General features: G+C 32.5%; 1 protein-coding gene across 17 annotated transcripts in view; it reads right to left on the reverse strand.

Annotated features, from left to right (window-relative positions):
* CD36 (CD36 molecule (CD36 blood group)) overlaps positions 1 to 20,905 on the reverse strand; it is an 88,674-nt gene that overhangs the window by 19,957 nt on the left and 47,812 nt on the right. For 4 of the 17 annotated variants that reach the window (XM_081284175.1, XM_081284178.1, XM_081284177.1 and 1 more), the window contains 3 exons: positions 12,112 to 12,211; positions 8,629 to 8,722; positions 7,880 to 8,089 (listed from right to left, as the gene is read on the reverse strand). In XM_081284175.1, the coding sequence (XP_081140301.1) occupies positions 7,880 to 7,999 (120 nt within the window). In that variant the 5' untranslated portion in view covers positions 8,000 to 8,089; positions 8,629 to 8,722; positions 12,112 to 12,211. Of the gene's footprint in view, positions 1 to 7,879; positions 8,090 to 8,628; positions 8,723 to 12,111; positions 12,212 to 13,813; positions 13,912 to 15,219; positions 15,432 to 20,905 lie in introns of all 17 variants that reach the window. The other 13 variants (XM_081284171.1, XM_081284170.1, XM_081284162.1 and 10 more) reach the window with 8 other exon arrangements.

The following is a 20,905-nucleotide window of genomic DNA, read 5'->3' on the forward strand; positions in this document are numbered from 1 at the left end:
GAAAGACTTCATAGAAAATGAACCTAGGGACTCAGGAACAATCAGAACTATTTTGTTTTTTCCTTCACCTGGAAGCATCTTTCATAGAATAACAGGAAAGAACACTGGATATTATCACATTTTCCAGTAAAGTGCACCGAGGCTCTGAAAAGCCATGGAGCTGGCTTGAGGGGTAACCTAGGCAAACTGTGGCATAATCCTGTGAATATACTGATCTTTGACCTTTATACTAGTCTTATTGTACATCATGCTAGTACTGGCTTTTTATTTTTTTCTTTCTGTCACTATCCGTACTTAATTGGTAGAAGTTAAGTTAGCTTCTACATCTACATGATATTATGGTGTTTAATGCAGGGAAAAAGGGAATTCTTTAGGGAAGAACTGGGTATCCAGTTAAAATGCAATTATGAAATCTGCTTTCGAAATCCACATACTCTTGGAACAAGAGTTGCTAAAGTGACTCTAAACTCTCTATTGCTTTTACAACAAAATGTCCTTGAAGAACTTTTTGTTTGTTCTCCAAAAGGCTTATTTCCACACCATGCTCAAATATTAAGGAAAAAAAATTGCATAAATTATGACTGCTCTTTTAAATGTAAAGATGTTTGTCAATGTTGAAACTAAAAACTGCTCATTTTCCCTTTTTAAAAGATTATATGAAAGGAGAAAACACACAAGGTTATTCACACACTATATGAAACTTAAGGCCAAAGGCAATATCTATCATCATGTGACTCTCAAGGTGTGTATTTTAGTCCTTAATGATAAGAACTCAGTTTCTATGGAATAGGGAGTCATTCTTTCCTGCGCCCTTCTCTATCTTTAATCTATGTGCCTCTAAGTTCCAAAACACACTGGAAGTGTATTATGCCTTTTTCTTAAAGGCTATAAGTCGTTTTGACTTGTTTCTGGAGATTTTGTTTTTTATAATGGAAAAGTTGAAACACACAAAGTGGAAATGAAAACATTGAATTATCAGTTGTTAGAAAATGGATCCAAGCAAAACAGATGCATAGTTCAATGTCACATGCCAACTTTGTAGCGGATAATGAAGAAATCAAGTCTTTTCATCCCAATCTTTGGACAAGTCATGGCATAATGGAAATCTCCAAGACAAGTACTGGAGTAGGCAAAATAGGAATGCAGTTCCTCTGATGCTAATACTATTATATGTATTATAAAACTGTATAGCTGCTTATTGAATGCCAAGAATGCTACATATTCCTCTAATTTTAAAAAGACATTTTATGACCTTTGTGAATTAAAAATATGGTTTTAAATTAAACTGGACTGGACTATCTAACCTATTTGGAAATATCTCACTAAATTTGAAGTACAACACTGTTAAATTATGTTTCTTTTCCTGTGTACATGGTTAAGATCCCCTCACTTAGTTAAGTCAGTATTTGCTGCTGTGGTTAAATATGCAGGGACTAGATTCTAACCTGGACATTCTCACATTGCATGATCTCCAGTTGTGTTGGAAGCCATTGACCTTGAAACTTCTATTCTTCTGTGCTAATTTGAAAGCAGATGTTTGGGATAGTAATATCTCCTATATACCCACTTGATTGTTGCATGAAAACTCCTTGACATAACTGGAAGGTTTAACATAATTATTAAAATGCCCTTGCTGTATTCCTATGTGGAGTACATACAGCATAAAGGCAGAAAACATGTTGTCTCATTTCTCAAGGATGTTACAAAGTACATATAGCAGATTTGAATCTATGAGTTAAACTCTTGCTGTATCTACCTTGCTCTAACATTGTAGTGACTTTTTTAAAAGCATAGAGTGAAATGGTTAAACTGTAGAACTAGATGCTAGAAGTCTGGCCCAGTTTGGACACTTAACTATTCAAATTGGGGCACTTATTTGTTTGTAACACAGCTTCCTTATTTATAAAGTGAGGATGATAATATTAGTTTGAACCATATTTCAGCTTTTATTCTTGAAAATGAAAACAAGATGACTACTTTTTCATATGATTTAAACATTTATCCTTACCAGTTGATTAATAAATGTAGGCATTTAGGATAGTGTCGGGCCCTAGCAGACATTCAATAAGTGCTAGCTATTAATATTATGCAAATCCAGTTTACTCTCTAGAGGGACAACTCTATCATTTAGTTTCCACAATGCATTAACCACTTGGTTAGTAGTATTTTTTGCCTAATCCATTGCCAGTAAGCCATGCAATGTCCTGGGACACTTCTTTCTGCTAATAATTATTTTATATCTATTCCCTCTTCATTAAAATAAACACTTCCTGGACGAGCAGATACATACTGAAAATAGCCTCCATCCTCCTACCCACTACTGCAATTTACTCATTAACTGCCTAAACAGCAAAGTTTTCTCATTTAAAAAAATGTTTCACATTTATTCATTATGAGTGCAACCTAAAAGACTATGAATTATAATATTAGCAATAGTTGTGCTGAGAGTTGAGTTTTAGAAATCATCAATTAAAATCCAGAATAAAATTTGGTAAAATATAGTAGAGTATATTATCATACATATATACTGTTTAATCTTTTTTTCTATGCTATTTTATAAATTTAAAAATTTTTGGATATTTCTTGTTTCCTCTAGTTATGAAATATAATACAAAATCATCATCTTTAATAACTAATACTTCAGACATTTGAGCTTTATGATACTGTGAAAATGCACACTATCATGTCTAGAAATAATATATTTTATTAAAGTAATAGAAAAATTATATAACTATTGATTTAAAAGTTTGGTCCTTCTAATAAATAAATAACCAATTTTTTTTTATCCTAAGGAATTTTTAAACAAGCTATTAGAGGGTTACTTTCAAGAATGGGGAAGTAAATGATTGCAAAATTGAATTAAGTAATAATTGAACATTAGTCTTTTAATAGAAGTCTTTAATCTTCCTTGGTGTTTTATAGTTTATATCAGAAAATTAATTTATTTAAAATTATCTGTTATAAAATAATGATACAATGTTTAGTGAATAACAATATCAAGTATTAAATTTTGCAAATGGGTTGCATAACTTTGAACTTTTTAAAGTGCTTTGATAGTCTGTACATTCATGGAAGCTCCTGCTATTGACTTTTAGTCTGTCTAAAAAGATTGCATAAACCTACTAGGTCTGCACAAATATATTAGGGATTATACTAAATAACATTGGTTGAAAAAATTATAGCTATAAAATTCATGAAGTATCCAGAAAGTATCCTTTGGAAATAAAGAGCAAAAATAAAATAAAATAGAAATAATATTTCTGGACTATTTAGGCTACTTCAAATAACAGTGTCAGAGTGTCACCTTTAAAATAAGGGAACTATCATAGAACTCCAACTCTATGCTTTACAAAACAATGGGAGATGATTTTCTGATCTCTTTCAAAATGATACTTGTGCATTAGTAGCTTTCTCAATATGCTATTAACTAAATGAATAGTATTCAATGAGTTTTGATGATAAATAAGATGTCACCAGTACTAAAATTTTTTAAATAATTGTGAAATAACAACAAAACTCTGAATGTTCCTAAGGCAGGGATTCAGAGAGTTGGCCTGTACTATATGACAAAGATATACATAGCTCCAGTATAATTTTAAAATTAGTTTTGTAAACTAAAAAAAAAATAAATGAAGCAATCTTATGTTAACAAATTAAAAATCCTAGCTTCTTTTTTGGAGGGCTGTGGAATGAACCCAGGAGTTCATACTTACTAAGCCCAGGCCCTCCCACTAGCAGCTTCCTGAGCTGCACAGCTTATTTAAACAACTAACATTGGTAAAGTCAGTGTGGTCACATAGGAACGTGAGAGCAAATCTATCTTATCCTTAAATGTGCCACAGACCTTGATCACTGTGGGGAAACTGATGATGGGTCTTAGTCTATGGATGTGGAGTGAGCATACAAGGTAAACGAGCCTTCGATCATTCTTTGAAACTTAGGTTTTCCATCCAATTTCAGTTCAGTACCTCCTCCTCAAGTTTACATTCATATTTCTCCATTTTGACTTGTAAAAGATTGCCAGATAACATTCATTTCAAAAATAAGAAGGAAAAGTACTCTATTTCTTAATTTCATCTCTTTGTGATTTCAAAATCATTGTTGACCATGTTCCAACCATTATTTCCTTAACTTCCATCATCCAGAAAACATTTTATTCTGTCTTTCCTTGAGTTCTGGTTTCCATTTCTTTATATAAAAATCACTTCTTTTTTTCTTTTTGTCTTCCTGCCTCTATGTAAAAACATATTTATAGTAATTCTGCTTTTTTATGCTCAAGCTCTCTAGAAAATAAATCTAGTTTTTAGTTTTCTGTCTGTGATTGCAATAGCAAAGATCAAGAGATCTGACCTTTGAAATATAGACTGATCCTATCACACCACTTGTTGAACTTTTCTTCTGAGGTACATTTTTCTATTATTAACTCAACTGAACTCTGGCTTCTTATTTTTGTTCTACTCTCTCTTTAGTGTTTCTATCCAAACTTCTATTGCATCCCATCATACACAAGTTTCAATTATGTACTTCACTACAGTAGACCAGAGTGCCTTTGGTTTTGTATTGGACCTTTTATTCAAATATCTTTATAAAAAAATCTTAAATTCTCCTTAAAAAATGGCCATGTCATAATTTTTTTCTTATTTCCTCTCTTTGGTCTTCTCACTTTACAACCCTTTTTATTGTATAAGAATAGCATAAATGGCTATGTATTATCTAGGCTTAGATTGCTGATGTTTGGAAACCAACTCTACCAACTCAGCTAGCCAACTGATGTAAGGATTTTTACTTATAAAATGGGTAATATTACCTCAAATCTGTAAAGATTCATTTAACACTAAGTACAAAAAAAAAAAAGCTCAACATTTGACAATATCAATCCCTAAATAACACAGGTTTTGTTACATCTTACTTTTTAAAAAAATACATCAACTACCATTTTATAGTATATCATCAACTAAATATTCTTATGTTCAAAGATAAATCGAATCCCAAACTGCTTTTCCAATCACCTCTCTAATCCTGTCACATCTGCTACCTCCTTCCCTCATCACTGTATCTAGTTGCATTTCCACACATTTTTTTTTCCATACTGTTAATTAGCCTTTTGACACCTTTGCTACAATCCTCTTTGGACATTCAAAATTTGGTACTTCTTCAAAATCCAACTCAGTTCCACTTTCTTCCTGACATTTGTTGAATACTCAGATTTCTCTTTCTAAATAATATTTATTTTCCATATTATACATAATACTAGAATATCACAGGTTCCTCTTATCTGTTTTCCTGTAAGTTCTTTTTAAATGTTTCATTTGATTTATTTTTCCTTTCATTTCCAAGATTTTTTTTAACATTTGCAATACACATAAAAATGTTGACAAACAATAAAATAAATCTGTGGCTGTGTGCCATATGATAATTGAGAGAATAAATAATTGCAACAAAAGCATTCCAATAATCGAAGCCTGACTGCAGGACTATTCAACCTGTTTTCCAAAATAATACAACATCAAAACTATCATTTACCCAATTTTCCGCTGACCTTTATGTCAGGTGTTGTTTTTTTTTTCCCAACAGTATCAGTAGTTTAAATATAAATGAACTTGATATTACAATTAAAAGGTATAAATATTCAGGTGGAAAAAGCAAACTCTAGTTATATCTTAAACTTGAGATAAAATTTATTTTACTCTTTCCATCATACAAAAGCACATTTTGATGCCACAGAATTCTCATGATTAATCATTATGAGCTTAGAGATAAATTCTAAATAATTAACCTAAAATACATGCTAGCACTCACATGTCATTCAAGAGTATATGCACTCATTTTTTCTCACAAAGAAAAAATTAGTTGATCCATACTCAGCTATTGATCAATATATAAGGAAAACAGTCTTTGTCTCCAATGTAAGGTATTTTAGACTGACTTTTTTATTCCAAAAATTTTCCAACAGATAAATCATAATCCAACATAGATACTAATTCCATTTTAGCAGAAGATCCAGGTGAAAAGCTCAGATTATGGAGCAGACTGTGTATTGGAGTGATGCTAATTCCATGTCACTGTTAGACAACAGTGACATGGAATTAGCATCACCAACACCTGTCAGTCTTATTGGCCTATATCAAAAGTACTATCAACATTGCAAGTTCAAAGTCAGCCTGAGCAACTTAGTAAGACCCTGTCTCAAAAAAAAAAAAAAAAAAATCAAAACTCTAGGGATATAGCGCAGTGGTTAAGTGACCGTTCAATTCCTGATCAAAAAAAAAAAAAATACTACCAAGAAAACTAGGAATTCCAAGGCTCAGGATATGGTTCAATTTATAATAATATGTTTATATACAATATAATATATATATTATATATTCACATAATGTTTAAACTCATGAGGCTAAAGATCTGCAGTTTGTTTACAATACAAGAGATACTAATGACCAAATTATCATTAAACAAATATAGAATGCATCTTAAAAATGCCCTATTTTTATAGAAAGACAACATTGATAATAGTACAGAGAGATTTTTTTTTAACTTTAAAGCAGTTAGCATTTTTTGCTAAAGAAAATTCAAAGTAACTTCTTGTCATGAGTAAACTATATTTGAAATCAGTTTCCAGGTTGTCAATTAAGTCAATGCATCAGGGAAACAAAATGATATTTGTTTATATTCCTGGTTTTTCAGGATGCTAAATGTGAATGCATGTATGAGAGAGATGAAGGTCTGGGCAATATCACACATTTCAGAATAAATGAATAAGTCTAACTATTTCAACTCCCATTTCTCTACACTGTGCCCCACACTTACTAACTCTCTGTCTAGGTCACCAGGATACCAGCCAGGAAGAAAGCTGAAGCCAGTGCTCTGAATTGGCCAGCATTATGCCCCACAGGCTCACCTCCAGTAAACATTCATGCCTTCAAACAGCACAGAAGTCCCAAGTTCACAAAGGTCCCTTCTTTTTACCTTGTTCTTGACAGCTTAATGTCTTTTTAACCCCCATCTCCAAACTCCCTAAGCCATTTACCTTTGCCATACCTGGTTAAGGATTTATGCAGATCTGCTTTCTCTTATTCTGATTTCCATCAATTAAAATTTCTGGTAAGTCTGAGGATACTTGGAATGAAGTAGGGTAGCAGATGATATTTGTGCAAATCCTGTTGACCAAATCCCTCTAATTTTAGTTAAAACTACAGTTTGTTGATATATCTGAGATTTTCCTACATATATAACATGTTCCAGAAATGTTTTCCTGAATTACTTTTAAGTCAAATATAAACATTTGTAAATAGAAAATACTTGAGATAATCAGTATTATACTTTGAGATAATCAGTATTATACTTTGAGTCAAATATAAACTTTTGTAAATAGGAAATACTTGAGATAATAATACTACTATAAAAATCTGTACTTCACCAGTTTACCAAAAAATTTCTGCTTCAATTATAAACATAATGCTTACAAATACACACATATATAATTCACTTTTCTCAGTATTAACCAAAATTCAGTATTAATCTTGATAAATATCCCTCTACAACATTATTTTTTTTCTCATTCAAAAGCATGTAAACATGACTTTGAACATAATTAAAAACAATTATTACTAACCTATGTGCCTATAGTTTTATCAGAAATAATACTTAAATTTAAGATAGAAATGTATTCATGTTGAATACTTGTCACATTTTACTCATGGTCACATTATCATGTAGAGTTGCAGAAATTGGCAATTACTTTCATGTTGAAGGCACAATATTACCAGTTACCATGAAACATAAAACGAGGGCCCAAAGCCAAAAAAAGAGAGAGAGAATGAATCGGAATGGCAAAAAAAAATAAAAAAAATAAATAAAATAAATAAAATTAGACTACTTGTACCTTTTTAATCGTCTTCTCAATAAGCATATCCCCAACTGGCATTAGAATACCTCCAAACACAGCCAGGACTGCACCAATGACAGCCCCAGTGATGAGGCCACAGTTCCGGTCACAGCCCATTTTTCTTGTGCAGGAGAAGAATTGAGGTTAATCACCTGTTTTCTTTTAAACTCTCAGGTATGATTAAGGTGTTTTCTATAAGGTGTGGTTCTATCATTAGAAAGAGATCATAAAACAGAAGCTTAAATATCAGCACAAGAAGATCAAAGTACAAAGAAAACACACAATTTAAACGTGACTTTGCTGTCTATAAACAAAATAAATTGTTTTTAGTTTTACCAAACTGAATTTCTAAGTCTTCTCTCTTCTCTGCCTTCTACCTACCTACCGATGATCGTAATAATGTTAGAACACTTCTTCAAAATTCTTTAGTTTTCTTCCTATGGCTGATTACTACAGTCTAGGAGAACTGTGTTTATGCACTCCTACCCTCACTACTTTCCCTCAGCCTGAGATGTTTCCTGATAACCTCACCCCTTATATCTTCTGCACCCAAACACAGCCCTCTCCACTACCCTCACTACTTTCCCTCAGCCTGAGATGCTTCCTGATAACCTCACCCCTTATATCTTCTGCACCCAAACACAGCCCTCTCCACCTACTAGGAATTCTCCTGCACTCAATTTGCTTGAACTGAGGTCTTCTCTATCTGAATGTTAACCCACACATGGTAACAGATGTGAATATACCTTATTCACAAACAGCAAGATATGGGTTGGGTTTCACAGGAAATCACCTGGTGATTAGCAGAAAGAATCGATACTTCTAATCATTATAAAATACCTGTTAAAACAAGAAAGTATGGGTAAGTATGGGAAAGTATATTATCAAATAATTAATACTAGTAAGCTCTCTAATATCACCATAATTAAAATTGTTAAAGAAAGTCATATTTACATGTACATTGAGTTTATTCTTGAAATGTTTATCTTATAAACAGTGTGGAAAACATTGAATTATTTAAAATGCATTTTGCTTTTAATTTCATTGTGAATGACTTTTGAATAGACCAAAGATAGGAAGAATTTAAAATACACAAAATGTAGACGATGTCTTATTTTAATGACAGGCATTTTACTAGTCTTAAAGGTTTTTTAATATATTCAAATACAATGTTGTTTGTCATATGTGGTGTTTCACAAAAATTCTATTAAAATCAACTATTTTTATGGATTTCATCTTGCCAGTCTTGTTCATGGTATCATTACACAGTATCTGGTTATTATATAAAAATGAGAAGGAAACAATTTATGGATGAGTGGATGCTGTTGTAAAAATTAATAAGAATATGTCATTTATGATTAAGAATTTTATTTGAGCTATATTGATTATAATTGCATTTTTTATGATGGACTTGAACTATCACTGATGTACAGTCAGAATGTGCCTTGTGGTTTATAAACTAATATACTTAACTTCCAAATGCAGGTGGCCAAGGCAAGCATAGATCCCAATAGAACAAAGGCTACAGACAAACAAAGAGGCACACAGTACTTTTGCCAGCATCATATTAACAAGTATGTTTTGTCATGGTCTCAGGTTTTCCCTTCACATATTTGTTGCAACAGAAGAATCACTTATGATTTCACTGGTGTTCATTTCCACTTGAGGACCATTTAGTTTTAAAAAATAATATTCCTTATGCAGCTAAGAACATAATGGAAAGAGATAAGACTTTTCCCTCAAATGGAGAAATAGAAATGGTATTTTTTTGTTGTTGTTGGCATTTTAATTACTTTTTTTTACCTCTTGGGAATTCCCTTTACCTACTCCTCATACCTTGGATACTCACATTGTAAACCATAGGAATCATGCACCTCATTCACCCTGAGGCCCTCGTGACTAAGACACTTGAATAATTTATTAGTGAATTCATTAATTCACAAGTTTATTCCCAAGCAAATGGGAAACACATTCCTAAACAAGTGATTTATTTTTATGGTGGCATTTTATGTCTCACTGAACAACTGAAGCTGGATTTTTAGCAATTGTTTGGGGGAGGGAATAGGAAGAATAGCTTTCCTTATTCTTTCAATTCATACAATAAGCTACCTCCGATGGCTTTAATCAAGGTTGTCATAATGCAATGAAATAAGTTAGTTAAGGCTGATAAGGACTGAATGTTATCAAAATAGAATATCCTTTGCAAAGTATAATGATGAAGCACTTAAAGTTTTCTTGAAACAATATTTTAAGCAACTGAATTTTTTTGCTAAATTGAAAATATCATTCTGGTGTTTTATAAGCTGTAAATCAATAATTATATTTGCAGATTATATGTAAGCAGCAATCAAAATACAGGAATCCAATCTGGTGCAATTGCATTCGGAGACTGGAGAATCAACCAAAGACTGACTCTCCACTCTTGCTAGGTGACCACGGGCAAGCTACTTAATTTCTTGACACTTCGGTTTCATCATTTGTAGATCTAAGAGATCTAAGGCACCATCAGCAGCCTTCAACCTCAGTAGTTGAAATGGTTCTTCGCTCGCTCCGTCCTTACAGAAGACCAAAAAGCCTAGTGACTATGTTCACATAGCAGTGGTAATAACCCAGAGGCCCTCATTCCTCACTTGGTCTCCATTCCTGCATCTGTCCTTTCTCACCCTTAAAAAGCTTCAGGAGAAGCTCTGTAAGAACCTGTGGGTATTTGAGGCCATTAAAATCAATGAGGCCCCAAATCTTAAATCCAATTCCAATTCTGTGAACTTAATATGAATTTATGTAAAAACAATATAACTCAAAGATTTAGTAATCTCTTTTGGAAAGTTATGTCTGATACAAAATTCACTAATGTAATTCCTTTAGTAGTAATGTAATTCCCAAATCTGTAGGTGAAATACAGAATGATTTAAAAGTTACAGTTCTTTAAAAAAATCACATTTTACTTTAATCAGATATATACATAGATTTACCCATTTTTTGAGTTCTACATCATGACCTGTGAATATTTTTTCAGAACCATTGTTTATTCATCACATGCTACATGAAAGGTTCTGTGCAAGGGGTAGAGAATTCCAAGAGCTGTACCTGGAGGATAATTCTTATGACTGTGTGGACTTTGAGCCCAGATGTGTCAAGCAGTGGGCAGGCCTAGCTATTCCCGGGATTCTGTCTGCTTTGAACCTAAAACTGAAGTGAGATTATATACCTCCCACTTCGACTGACTAAAGTTCATTAGAAAACAGAAGTATCAAGTAATGTATTCAGTTGAATCACATAGCTGGACAACTTTCAGTTATCTGTACCGCACATAAAAGTACTAATCTAACATTATTTCAATCACTTACTGATATTTGAGAGACTAAGTTAAGTTTTTCTACTTGTTCAAATTCTTGATTGATTGATTAACTTTTACTACCTTGACATAAGGTTGTTTTATTTCCCTATAAGAATAGGAAACACACATGACATATTTAGGTCCATTTATTATCCTTCAGTGCCCTGACACAGTGAGTAATGATGCTTTGCTAGCATAATCAGACTTTGTCCTGATGCTGTGGTACTATATAGTTGGTGACTTTTTCCTCCCCAGTAACAGCTGATTGAATCCAGGTCTTTCACAAGAAGTGGAAGGGCTAGTGTTCTACCACTGAGTTATATCCCCAGATATCCCATACCCTTTTTAATTTTGAGACATTGTCTCATGAAGTTGCCCCAGGGACTTCGAATTTGTGTTTCTCCTGCCACAATTCCCCAAGTAGCTGGGATTACAGGTATGCACCACCATGCCCAGCTCAAAATAGTTTTATTCACTTGAGGCAGGAGGAGGACTGAACAGTGTATGTGAGACATGTACCAAGTATATGAAAGTTAACAGCATATTCTAGCCAGGAGCTTTTTTTAAAAAATACATAATTAACTTCAAAGAAAAATTCTTTGCTTCTTCCTTTACACCAGAGTTAGCTATTCAGGCACACAAAATTTGGATCTACCACACTAAGTTTTCTTAATAACACAGCTCCTTACATATTAAAATAGGTCATTAATTCCATTGGCTAATTTTAAATCATTTTTACTATTTGCCCTTTATAAGAAATGGACACAATATTGATGTCTTATTTTTTACTTCAGGGCACAAATTGAGAAGGCAGAGAATGAGCACAGGCACAGAAAACCTATGCTAAGGGGGAAGAGAGAATGGAAGGGTATCTTTGTCACTAATTACATACCTTTCTTGATTCTATAGGTACATCAGTTGCCACCCATTCAGTTTATAGGTTATAAATAGATTCCTTTTGTAGAACTGTGAGTGGATTTTATTCCCTTGGGCTGTATTTGAAAGAAAGAGGAAAAAGTATATTTTTTTCTGTCAGATTGATAGTGTTGTTATAATGAAGTTTTTTTTTTAATACCTTTCCTCTATATTGGGAACATGATAGAAATGAAGAGGCCAAGATTTCACAGAGCCTGTGGTAGGCTGTTATAAGAAGGCTCTCTAGCAAATAGGCCAGAACATTAGATCAAACCCTCAGAGAACCTATAGTCATTCCTATGTGTGGTTAAAATTGTGCTCCCTGGGACACTCCACCCAGAAGCAGTGTGACCCAGAGGTAACATTCACTGGGTCACATTCTGAAAAAGCTTCACATTTCTAGGGTACTTGTACCAGAAATAAGTGATAAGACCTGAATGTCATTTTTGTTTTAATTGATTGGAGGATAACTAAAATTTCCTATCCTTTCCTTCAAACTTCAATTTTTCTGAAGGTATAAAGCAAGGCCATGTACCTCTACTTTCCCCTATTAATCTTGAGTATATAGTCTTCCCACCATAAAAAAAAGCCCATATAACCCAATATATGGAGTTACTGGGGATAATCAAATTGGATATAAGTATAGATGTTAGGTTTTAAAATTAAATTCCTTTCCATACTCTTACCCTACACCATATTTGTGTGTTTACAAATCCATGGTTCCTTAGACATGGGTACTATACACTCAACTCCAATGTATTTGAAATGGGTGCAAATCCATCATTTACATCTGACTATATTTCATCTTGTGGAAATGAGATGATTGATTAGGTCAGTTTTTATAGAGACAGAGCTCTAGTTAACGCGTATACATAATCTTCAGCTATAAAGACGATTCAAAGAGCTACAACCGTTGTCCCCTCATTTAGGCTCAAGTCATCCCCACAAAATTAAAGGACTCTACAGAAAATTTAAATTGGATCAGGAAGCTTCCAACACCTATCCTTTGACATACATGCTCATTTGCATCCCAAGAGAATATATTAAGGTTAAAAATAGCAAGAAAAAATGTATAGGTATAATTTAAAACAGTAATGTATCTAACTAAATTATGCTTATTAAATATCACAATGTGAAACTTGTTTTGTTAATAATATTGAAAAAATACAATACATTCATTAGCTTCACATATGCTTAGGATCCTTCAAGAACTAAATCTGTCTTATAGTAATTCCTAGTTCATAAGTCTCTAAGTTTTAAATGACTCTTTTAGTCATGTTGACTTTAAATACAATTATCTATGCCCATTTTTAATGATTGAACCCTAGATACAAATGTGATTTTTTAAATGCTATTATTTCTGCACCTAAAATTCACTGTAAATGGAAAGAAACTAAAAGATTTATAGTGGTTAAAACTCTATACTTGAAGTTTGGAAATAGAGATTTAATTCTGGGTCTTCATGTGGAAGCTTATGATTCAATTTCTCTAATAAGTCTATTATATATCAAGGAAGTCTGCAAGTATTAAATGAGAAAATGTTTAAAAATTCTCATAGAAAATAGAATGCATATTTTACATAAATAGAAATGACTATTGGCAAAACAATAAAATCTGATATATCAATAAAGACATATATGAAATTAAACTATCATACAAATGAAAAAAGAAGCTTCTACCTTAGAACATGCTACTTGAAAGTTTTAGCCATATCTTGGGACAGTGAACTAAAACATCTTGTGATTAAATTAGACAATAGTTACAGAATTAGTTCCTTCTGGAAATAGAAAACAACACACAAATAATTTGGGAGTGAACATTGCCAGTATTTCATAAAAATAAGGATAGCAAATGTAATCCTCAAGGTCAATTCCTACATTTTCAGTACATTCTGTACCTCTCCCATTGTTAATTTAAGATTTCTTCCAGGTTAACATGTTATCTGATGGCTCTGAATTTAGTTTATTGTTCTGGTTCAATAATGACTTGAAGAGATTACAAGGTTTCTACATTTTTTTTCTTATTATTAACTCCAAGGATCCACTGTAATATCTACATAACAAAAAATTTTAAAGATTTCATTCTGGTTTCCTTGCAAGTCAATATTTAAAGTAATTTTTTCTTTTAATATAAAAAGATATTATAGATTAGAACAATATAGAAAAGGATGAAAAAGTCTGAAAAATCTTTAAAATCATCTTTCAATGTGTGACTTGATAATTCCATAACTGAAATTTACTAAAAGGAATTTGTGCCATTTATATTTATAAAGTTACTCATTATAATTAATTGAGCCTTTTAATTAATTTATCCAGAATGACTTGTCCTCTATATACAGTATAATTATTTAAGACAATTCATTAATGTTTACAATTATCTTCCTGAATTGTAAAGGTATAAATTTTGGCTTATTTTTGTTACCAAATTATAATATGCACTATTAAATTTCAGATTATTGTCTAAAATGGATATTTTTTATCATTCCTAGCAGCAATTACAGCATCAGGTTTCATTAAAAAAAAGGCTTAATAAGCACATATCCGATATATACCTTGCATTTAACCATGTACACAAAGTCAGGTTCATCAAAATTTATACAATTCAGATTGAAAATGAGAAAAGCTAATGACTGTAAAGTAATCAACAATTGCACAGTATAAAGGCTGTTGACAGAGTTGAAAGTCATTTATAAAAACTAACGTCATTTTAATGTTCATCTTAATCGAATATTATGTATAAATAGCCTTAAGTATAAAATGAAAATCCTGCTTTCATTTGGATTATAAATCATTTTAAATACTAACAAATGTTTAAGGATAGACACGATATTAAACATTCAGAAATGAAAATGTCATTGGTCATTGATCACTGTTAATATTTAAGCATAAAATGGAACAAGATTCACAATTGAGAAAAACAACATAAACCTGATTTTAAAATAAAACCTAGATACATTAAGAAAACAGTAACTACTTTTTGTTGTTCCTGCTCTGTGACTTGTCTGGATTACTTATCATCTTCTCCCATCATTTAGAAAATGGAAAATTTCTTGATCTTTTCTACTTAAAGAAAAATCATGACTTACCTTTAAAAGAGTTATTAAGGAATTTTCAGTCAAATACTCCAACATTTGAACAGACAATTCTTCATAGGACCAAATGACACACTGCAGAAAAATCCTATCCTGAAACCCTTACCAGCATATGTGTGTTAGAGTTTAAATATGCTTTAAAAAAAAAAAAAAAAAAAAAAAAACTACAACGTCAGATTCCAGTGTGTGGTTTGCTGCCAGAGGAACTGAAAAAAGAAAAGAAAGAAACCCCACAGATATCATGCTACTGGGATTGGTCTATTTTTATGGTCTGCTAAAGACCCATTACCTATATCTGAGATATTCAGTATTTCCCCCCACCCCCAATTTGGCCGTCTTCCCATCCAAGTAAGTCAGAGGCCATAGAAACAAAAGGAACTGATTTGTTGAACCACCCCTAATGTGCTTTACTACACAATCATTTTTCCAGATGCCAAACGGGGGGTAGAAAAGGGAAAGTGGGGAACATGCTCACATTCTCACTTGCCGGACAAGATTGACCTTGCAAGCCCATCTGATGAAGCTGAAAGAAAACGTACTTTTCCATAGAACACACCATAAATCTGACGTACTTTGAGACTAATAATTTTGAAAACAGTTGGAAACTGTCAATTAACAGGGATGACAAACAGACTTTAAAAAGGGAAATAGCCTATTGTTCTAGCTTGACCTTCTTAACTGTTTATCACTCTGTTAGTTTTAGAGAAGTTTCAGGAGCACAGCAAGATCCTTCTGCAAGGGAAAAAAAATCCCTTAATAGTCTGAAGCCAGACTATAAAATAACATTTAAATTAAGATACTATTGAAGATGATCTTTTACTGTAAAAAAAAATAAACCCTTTACTTTCAAAGAAAGGAATTATGTCCACATCTAATCTAAATAGTTATTACATTTGGGGTAAGCGGACCCTCAACGTTAGGACCCTTAATCTTACAAAGTAATTCTTAGTATCAAGTTGGTTAAATCTTCAGAAAGTTAAACTGGCATATATTGGAGAGGTCAACTGGATAAATGCCTACAAGTCACTCTTGAAATAAAGTAACCTAAGAATAATGAGCAGAAATATATTTAGTTCATTAGATTATATTTAAAAAACCCTTATCCTTATGTTACTCTTGCTGTCTCTGTTGTTCATATTAGATATGTTTCTTCTCATTTGCAAGCAGCACAATACAACTGGAAAGGAACCCCAAACTCCTCTGCTAAGCATTACTTTTGTTTTTCCAGTGTTTTTACTGAATATTTATTTTAAAATAAATATGAAGCCCTAAAAATAGATAAGTGATATATTTGAAAAATGAAATCCTTATCTAGAGAAAGTAGAAATAGCCTAGTGCATTCTCATTACGATTATACTTTTCATTAAAAAAAAAAAAAGTGTACAGAGATTCCAGAAACATAAGGCAATTCCTTTGTGACTACCACCATTTATCTTGGTGTATGATGTTAAAAGTGTAGTATAAAGGGCAATCTTAACTATTTTGAAGGTATATGTAAGTACTCTGCTGTAAGTATTTTCTTCTCAAACATAAATCATATGCTTTATATATATATACATACCAGTATGACAATTTTAAAACAGCTTGCAAACACAAGAGTTAAGATCTATTTTAAAGAATATATTTAAAATGTTTGACAGGATAGTTAAATTATAATAAATGTGTACACAGAAAGGTATTTCAGAAAAAAACATGCAAAATGGATGTAAAAGGATACTGACCTTACTTGAATCATTATTTAATCAGTAGCCTAATGCCATCCAAATCTGACTATGCTTGGAGAGGAAAATGTCACACGTTCCCATGAGCAGTCCAAGGAATCAAATTTACATCCCCAGAGACAACTGTGAAGTGTCCAGTCCCATAGACAACATCCCCCGGGTAGCTTGGCATTCCAGAATGGAAAAAGCACATAGCTGAACCAAATCTACAACCATGGATTTTGAGAAAAATCTAGACCTTGAACAATAAAATAGGCATAGCCTTTTGCTGCCTTAAAAATGAAAACGCAGCATTTTTTAGAGTGCACACCCACCATATTTTGAGAGAATATTTTATGTGAGGGTACACTTATCCTTATGTACATCCACACAACCATAGACAAACTTATTAGAATGACAAATTAAAAACTTCAGTACTATTGTTCACTTAGCCACAATAGTTTGGAAAATCAACTTTAAAACATGATTAAAAAAAAACAAACCACATAGGGTTAAAAGACAGATATTATTATTATTATTATTATTATTATTATTATTATTATTTTGTGGTGCTGGGTTTGAACGCAGGACCTTGTGCATGCAAGGTAAGCACTTTACCAACTGAGTTATATCCCCAGCCCAATGGAAGAAAAAGTAGGCCCTAATCTTTATCATGTAAGGCTAGGCCCCAACTCCCTTAATAAGACGCCTATAGCACAAGAATTAAAACCAAGAATCAACAAACGGGATGGATTCAAACTAAAAAGTTTTTTCTCAGCAAAAGAAATAATCTGTGAGGTGAACAGGGAGCCTACATCCTGGGAGAAAATGTTTACTCCTCACACATTAGATAGAGCACTAATCTCTAGGGTATATAAAAAACTCAACAAGCTAAGCACCAAACAAACACAAATTATCCAATCAATATATGGGCCAAGGACCTGAACAGACATTTCTCAGAAGAGGATATACAAACAATCAACAAATATATTTAAAAATACTCATCATCTCTAGCAATCAGAGAAATGCAAATCAAAACTACTCTAAGATACCATCTCCATTAAGAATGGCAGCCATTATGAAGACAAACAATAAGTGTTGGCGAGGATCTGGGGAAAAAGGTACACTCATTCACTGCTGGTGGGACTGCAAATTGGTGCAGCCAATTTGGAAAGCAGTATGGAGATTCCTTGGAAATTTGGGAATGGAACCACCATTTGACCCAGCTATTCCTCTTCTCAGACTATACCCAAAGAACCTGAAAACAGCATACTACAGGGACACAGCCACATCAATGTTTACAGCAGCACAATTCATAATAGCTAAACTGTGGAGCCAACCTAGATGTCCTTCAGTGGATGAATGGAGAAAAAAGTGTGGAATTTATACACAATGGAATATTACTCGGCACTAAAAAAGAACAAAATCATGGCATTTGCAGGTAAATGGGTGGCGTTAGAGAATATTATGCTAAGTGAAGTTAGCCAATCCCCCCAAAACAAATGCTGAATGTTTTCTCTGATATAAGGGGGTTGACTCAAAGTGGGTTAGGGAGGTAGACCATGGGAGGAAGATTATTTCTAGATAGGGAAGAGCCATGGGAGGGAAAAAAGGGGGGAAGGGAAATAGTAAGGATGAGGGAATGTGATGGTAATAATTATACAAAATATATGTATGAAGATTTGAATTTGGTGTCAACATACCTTATATACAAACAGATATGAAAAATTATGGTATATATGTGTATTAAGAATTGTAATGCAAAAAAAAGGTACATGTATAATGGCATAATTTGGTGTGAAAATACCAAACAGTTACAAAAACTGTGCTGTAAATGGGTAATCATGCATATAAAGCATTCCACTATTGTCATGTATGTAAAAAATAAATTTTTAAAAAAGACATAAGTTTGAATCATGCTACCAGGCACTAGCTATATTAGGTAGAAATTAAATAGGAGTTGTTTTCTTTTTAGCTCTATCAAGTTGAATGTGATGTTTTGATATGCATTGTGAAATGATTACCATCATCTATCTAACTGGTGGGAACTGAGGTGAGGAGTACACAATACTTGACAGGGCCCTACCACCTACTGGTCCCCCAAACTAGAATGCTTCCCTTATAATCACTTCCTTTTCTAAAGTCCTCTTCCTCCTTTCTTCTTTCTCTGTTTTGCTTTACACAGGTCACTTTTCAGTGTTGGGCACACTCCACAATTGACTTTCTAACTCCCCCCCCCATCTTTGTACCTACTAGAATATAGAGTCCATGAGGAGGGGAAAAAGTCTAACTTCCAAGAGCATGGAACAGGGTCAGAGTTGCTAATCAGTTGAAAGAATGGACCTATACAATGATTATTATAATAGAAAAAGGAATGAGAATTTATGAAAATGAGAGCTATATGCTGCTTTTTTATAGCATGTATATGTAATGATTGGAACTGGAAATTAAGAGTATCTGCTATGAAGATGAAAGAATCCATGTTTGAATTCATTACTTCCTAAGTGTATGACTTGTGGCTAACTTCTTTACTTCTGGTAGCCTTCACATAATTGTTGTAAAGATCGATAGTGAAAATATAAAGGACTTCACACAGAGCCTAACATAGTTTTTGCTTAACAAATAATAGCTGCAGTTATCATTGCTAATAAGCAAAATTTCATTTAAGGAAATCTATTAAAGAAGGCAAGTAAGATGGTAAATTATATAAAGGTATAAAATGAGAAATTTCCAATTTGAGAAGCAATGTTAGCTATATTAACTACTATAGGTAGTTTAATAATGTCAAAATTATATATTCATGTATGTGGCATACAATATATACTGAATCATATTTTCTGAAACTTTCCTCTTATATTATGTTCCTTGTAGGTATTCCTATATCATGAATAGTCCATTATTGTTCTATTGCAAGATATTTCATAATAAGTGCTGTACTTGTTTTAAATAGTAAATGCTGTATGAATGAACATCATTGTTTCTAGTTTTCTGTTCTTATAAAGGTAAGGCACAAAATTCTCATAGCTTTATGTACATGTACCCTGGACACCAGTGTATGCTGTTTTTCCAAAATTCCAAGGATTTTGTCAAATTTTTATTTGTACACAGCCATGTGTGAGAATGCCTGTCTTTATAAATATTCACACTGGTTTATACTGAAATTTAAGATTTTAACAAGTACGTTGGTGGTTTTTAAAAGAATATTTAGTTCATGAAATATAACATTTTCTAAAGTATACTAGCCATTTATTTTAAAACACTTATAATATCCTCATTTATTTTTTTCAGTGTTGATTTGTCTTATCCTCAGTTTTTTCCAATAACCAATGTTATGATATTTGTCATTTTAAAATTTTGTCATGTTTTACTTTATGTGTACTGATGAATAAAATTTTTAAATTTCTGTAATTTATACAAGTTTTAGTCATTTCCTTTTAAAACTCATGCCATTCTTCAAACTGCTTTCTTTACTTTGAGAATATGAAAATTAACAGGGTTGCTTCTAGAGAGTTCATGGTTCATACAAATTCTTTGCAGCAGTATGTTGGACAAGCTGACTCATGGAATTTAACTCTTGAGAAATAAAAGAGGAACAGGATAAATTGAGTAGCACAAATATTGCAACATATTTGAGAAGCAGATGACAGATGCATTTAAAAAAAGTTGAAGAGAGATCACATGGCCCCAATTCTTAGCTCAGCTTTATTCACAATGGAATTGGTGAAGTGGACATGACACAGTCATTATATTCCTGATGTCTTTCTTATCAAAGAGGAAAACCGTAGAGTCTATACCCTCAAGCTGACAATCAAATTAGATGATAGATTTAAATGTACAGTCATACACAAATATAAATTTGTCATTCACAGTAATAGGTTAGCATATTTTAAATTTAAGTGATATTTTTCTCTTGACAGTAAATGAAATATCCTACAGCAAATGAAACATTTCATTATTACTCGCATTGTAAAGCTAGGTTG

This window comes from Spermophilus citellus (genome assembly GCF_964194105.1).
Source record: "Spermophilus citellus genome assembly, chromosome: 3".
Lineage (NCBI taxonomy): Eukaryota > Metazoa > Chordata > Mammalia > Rodentia > Sciuridae > Spermophilus > Spermophilus citellus.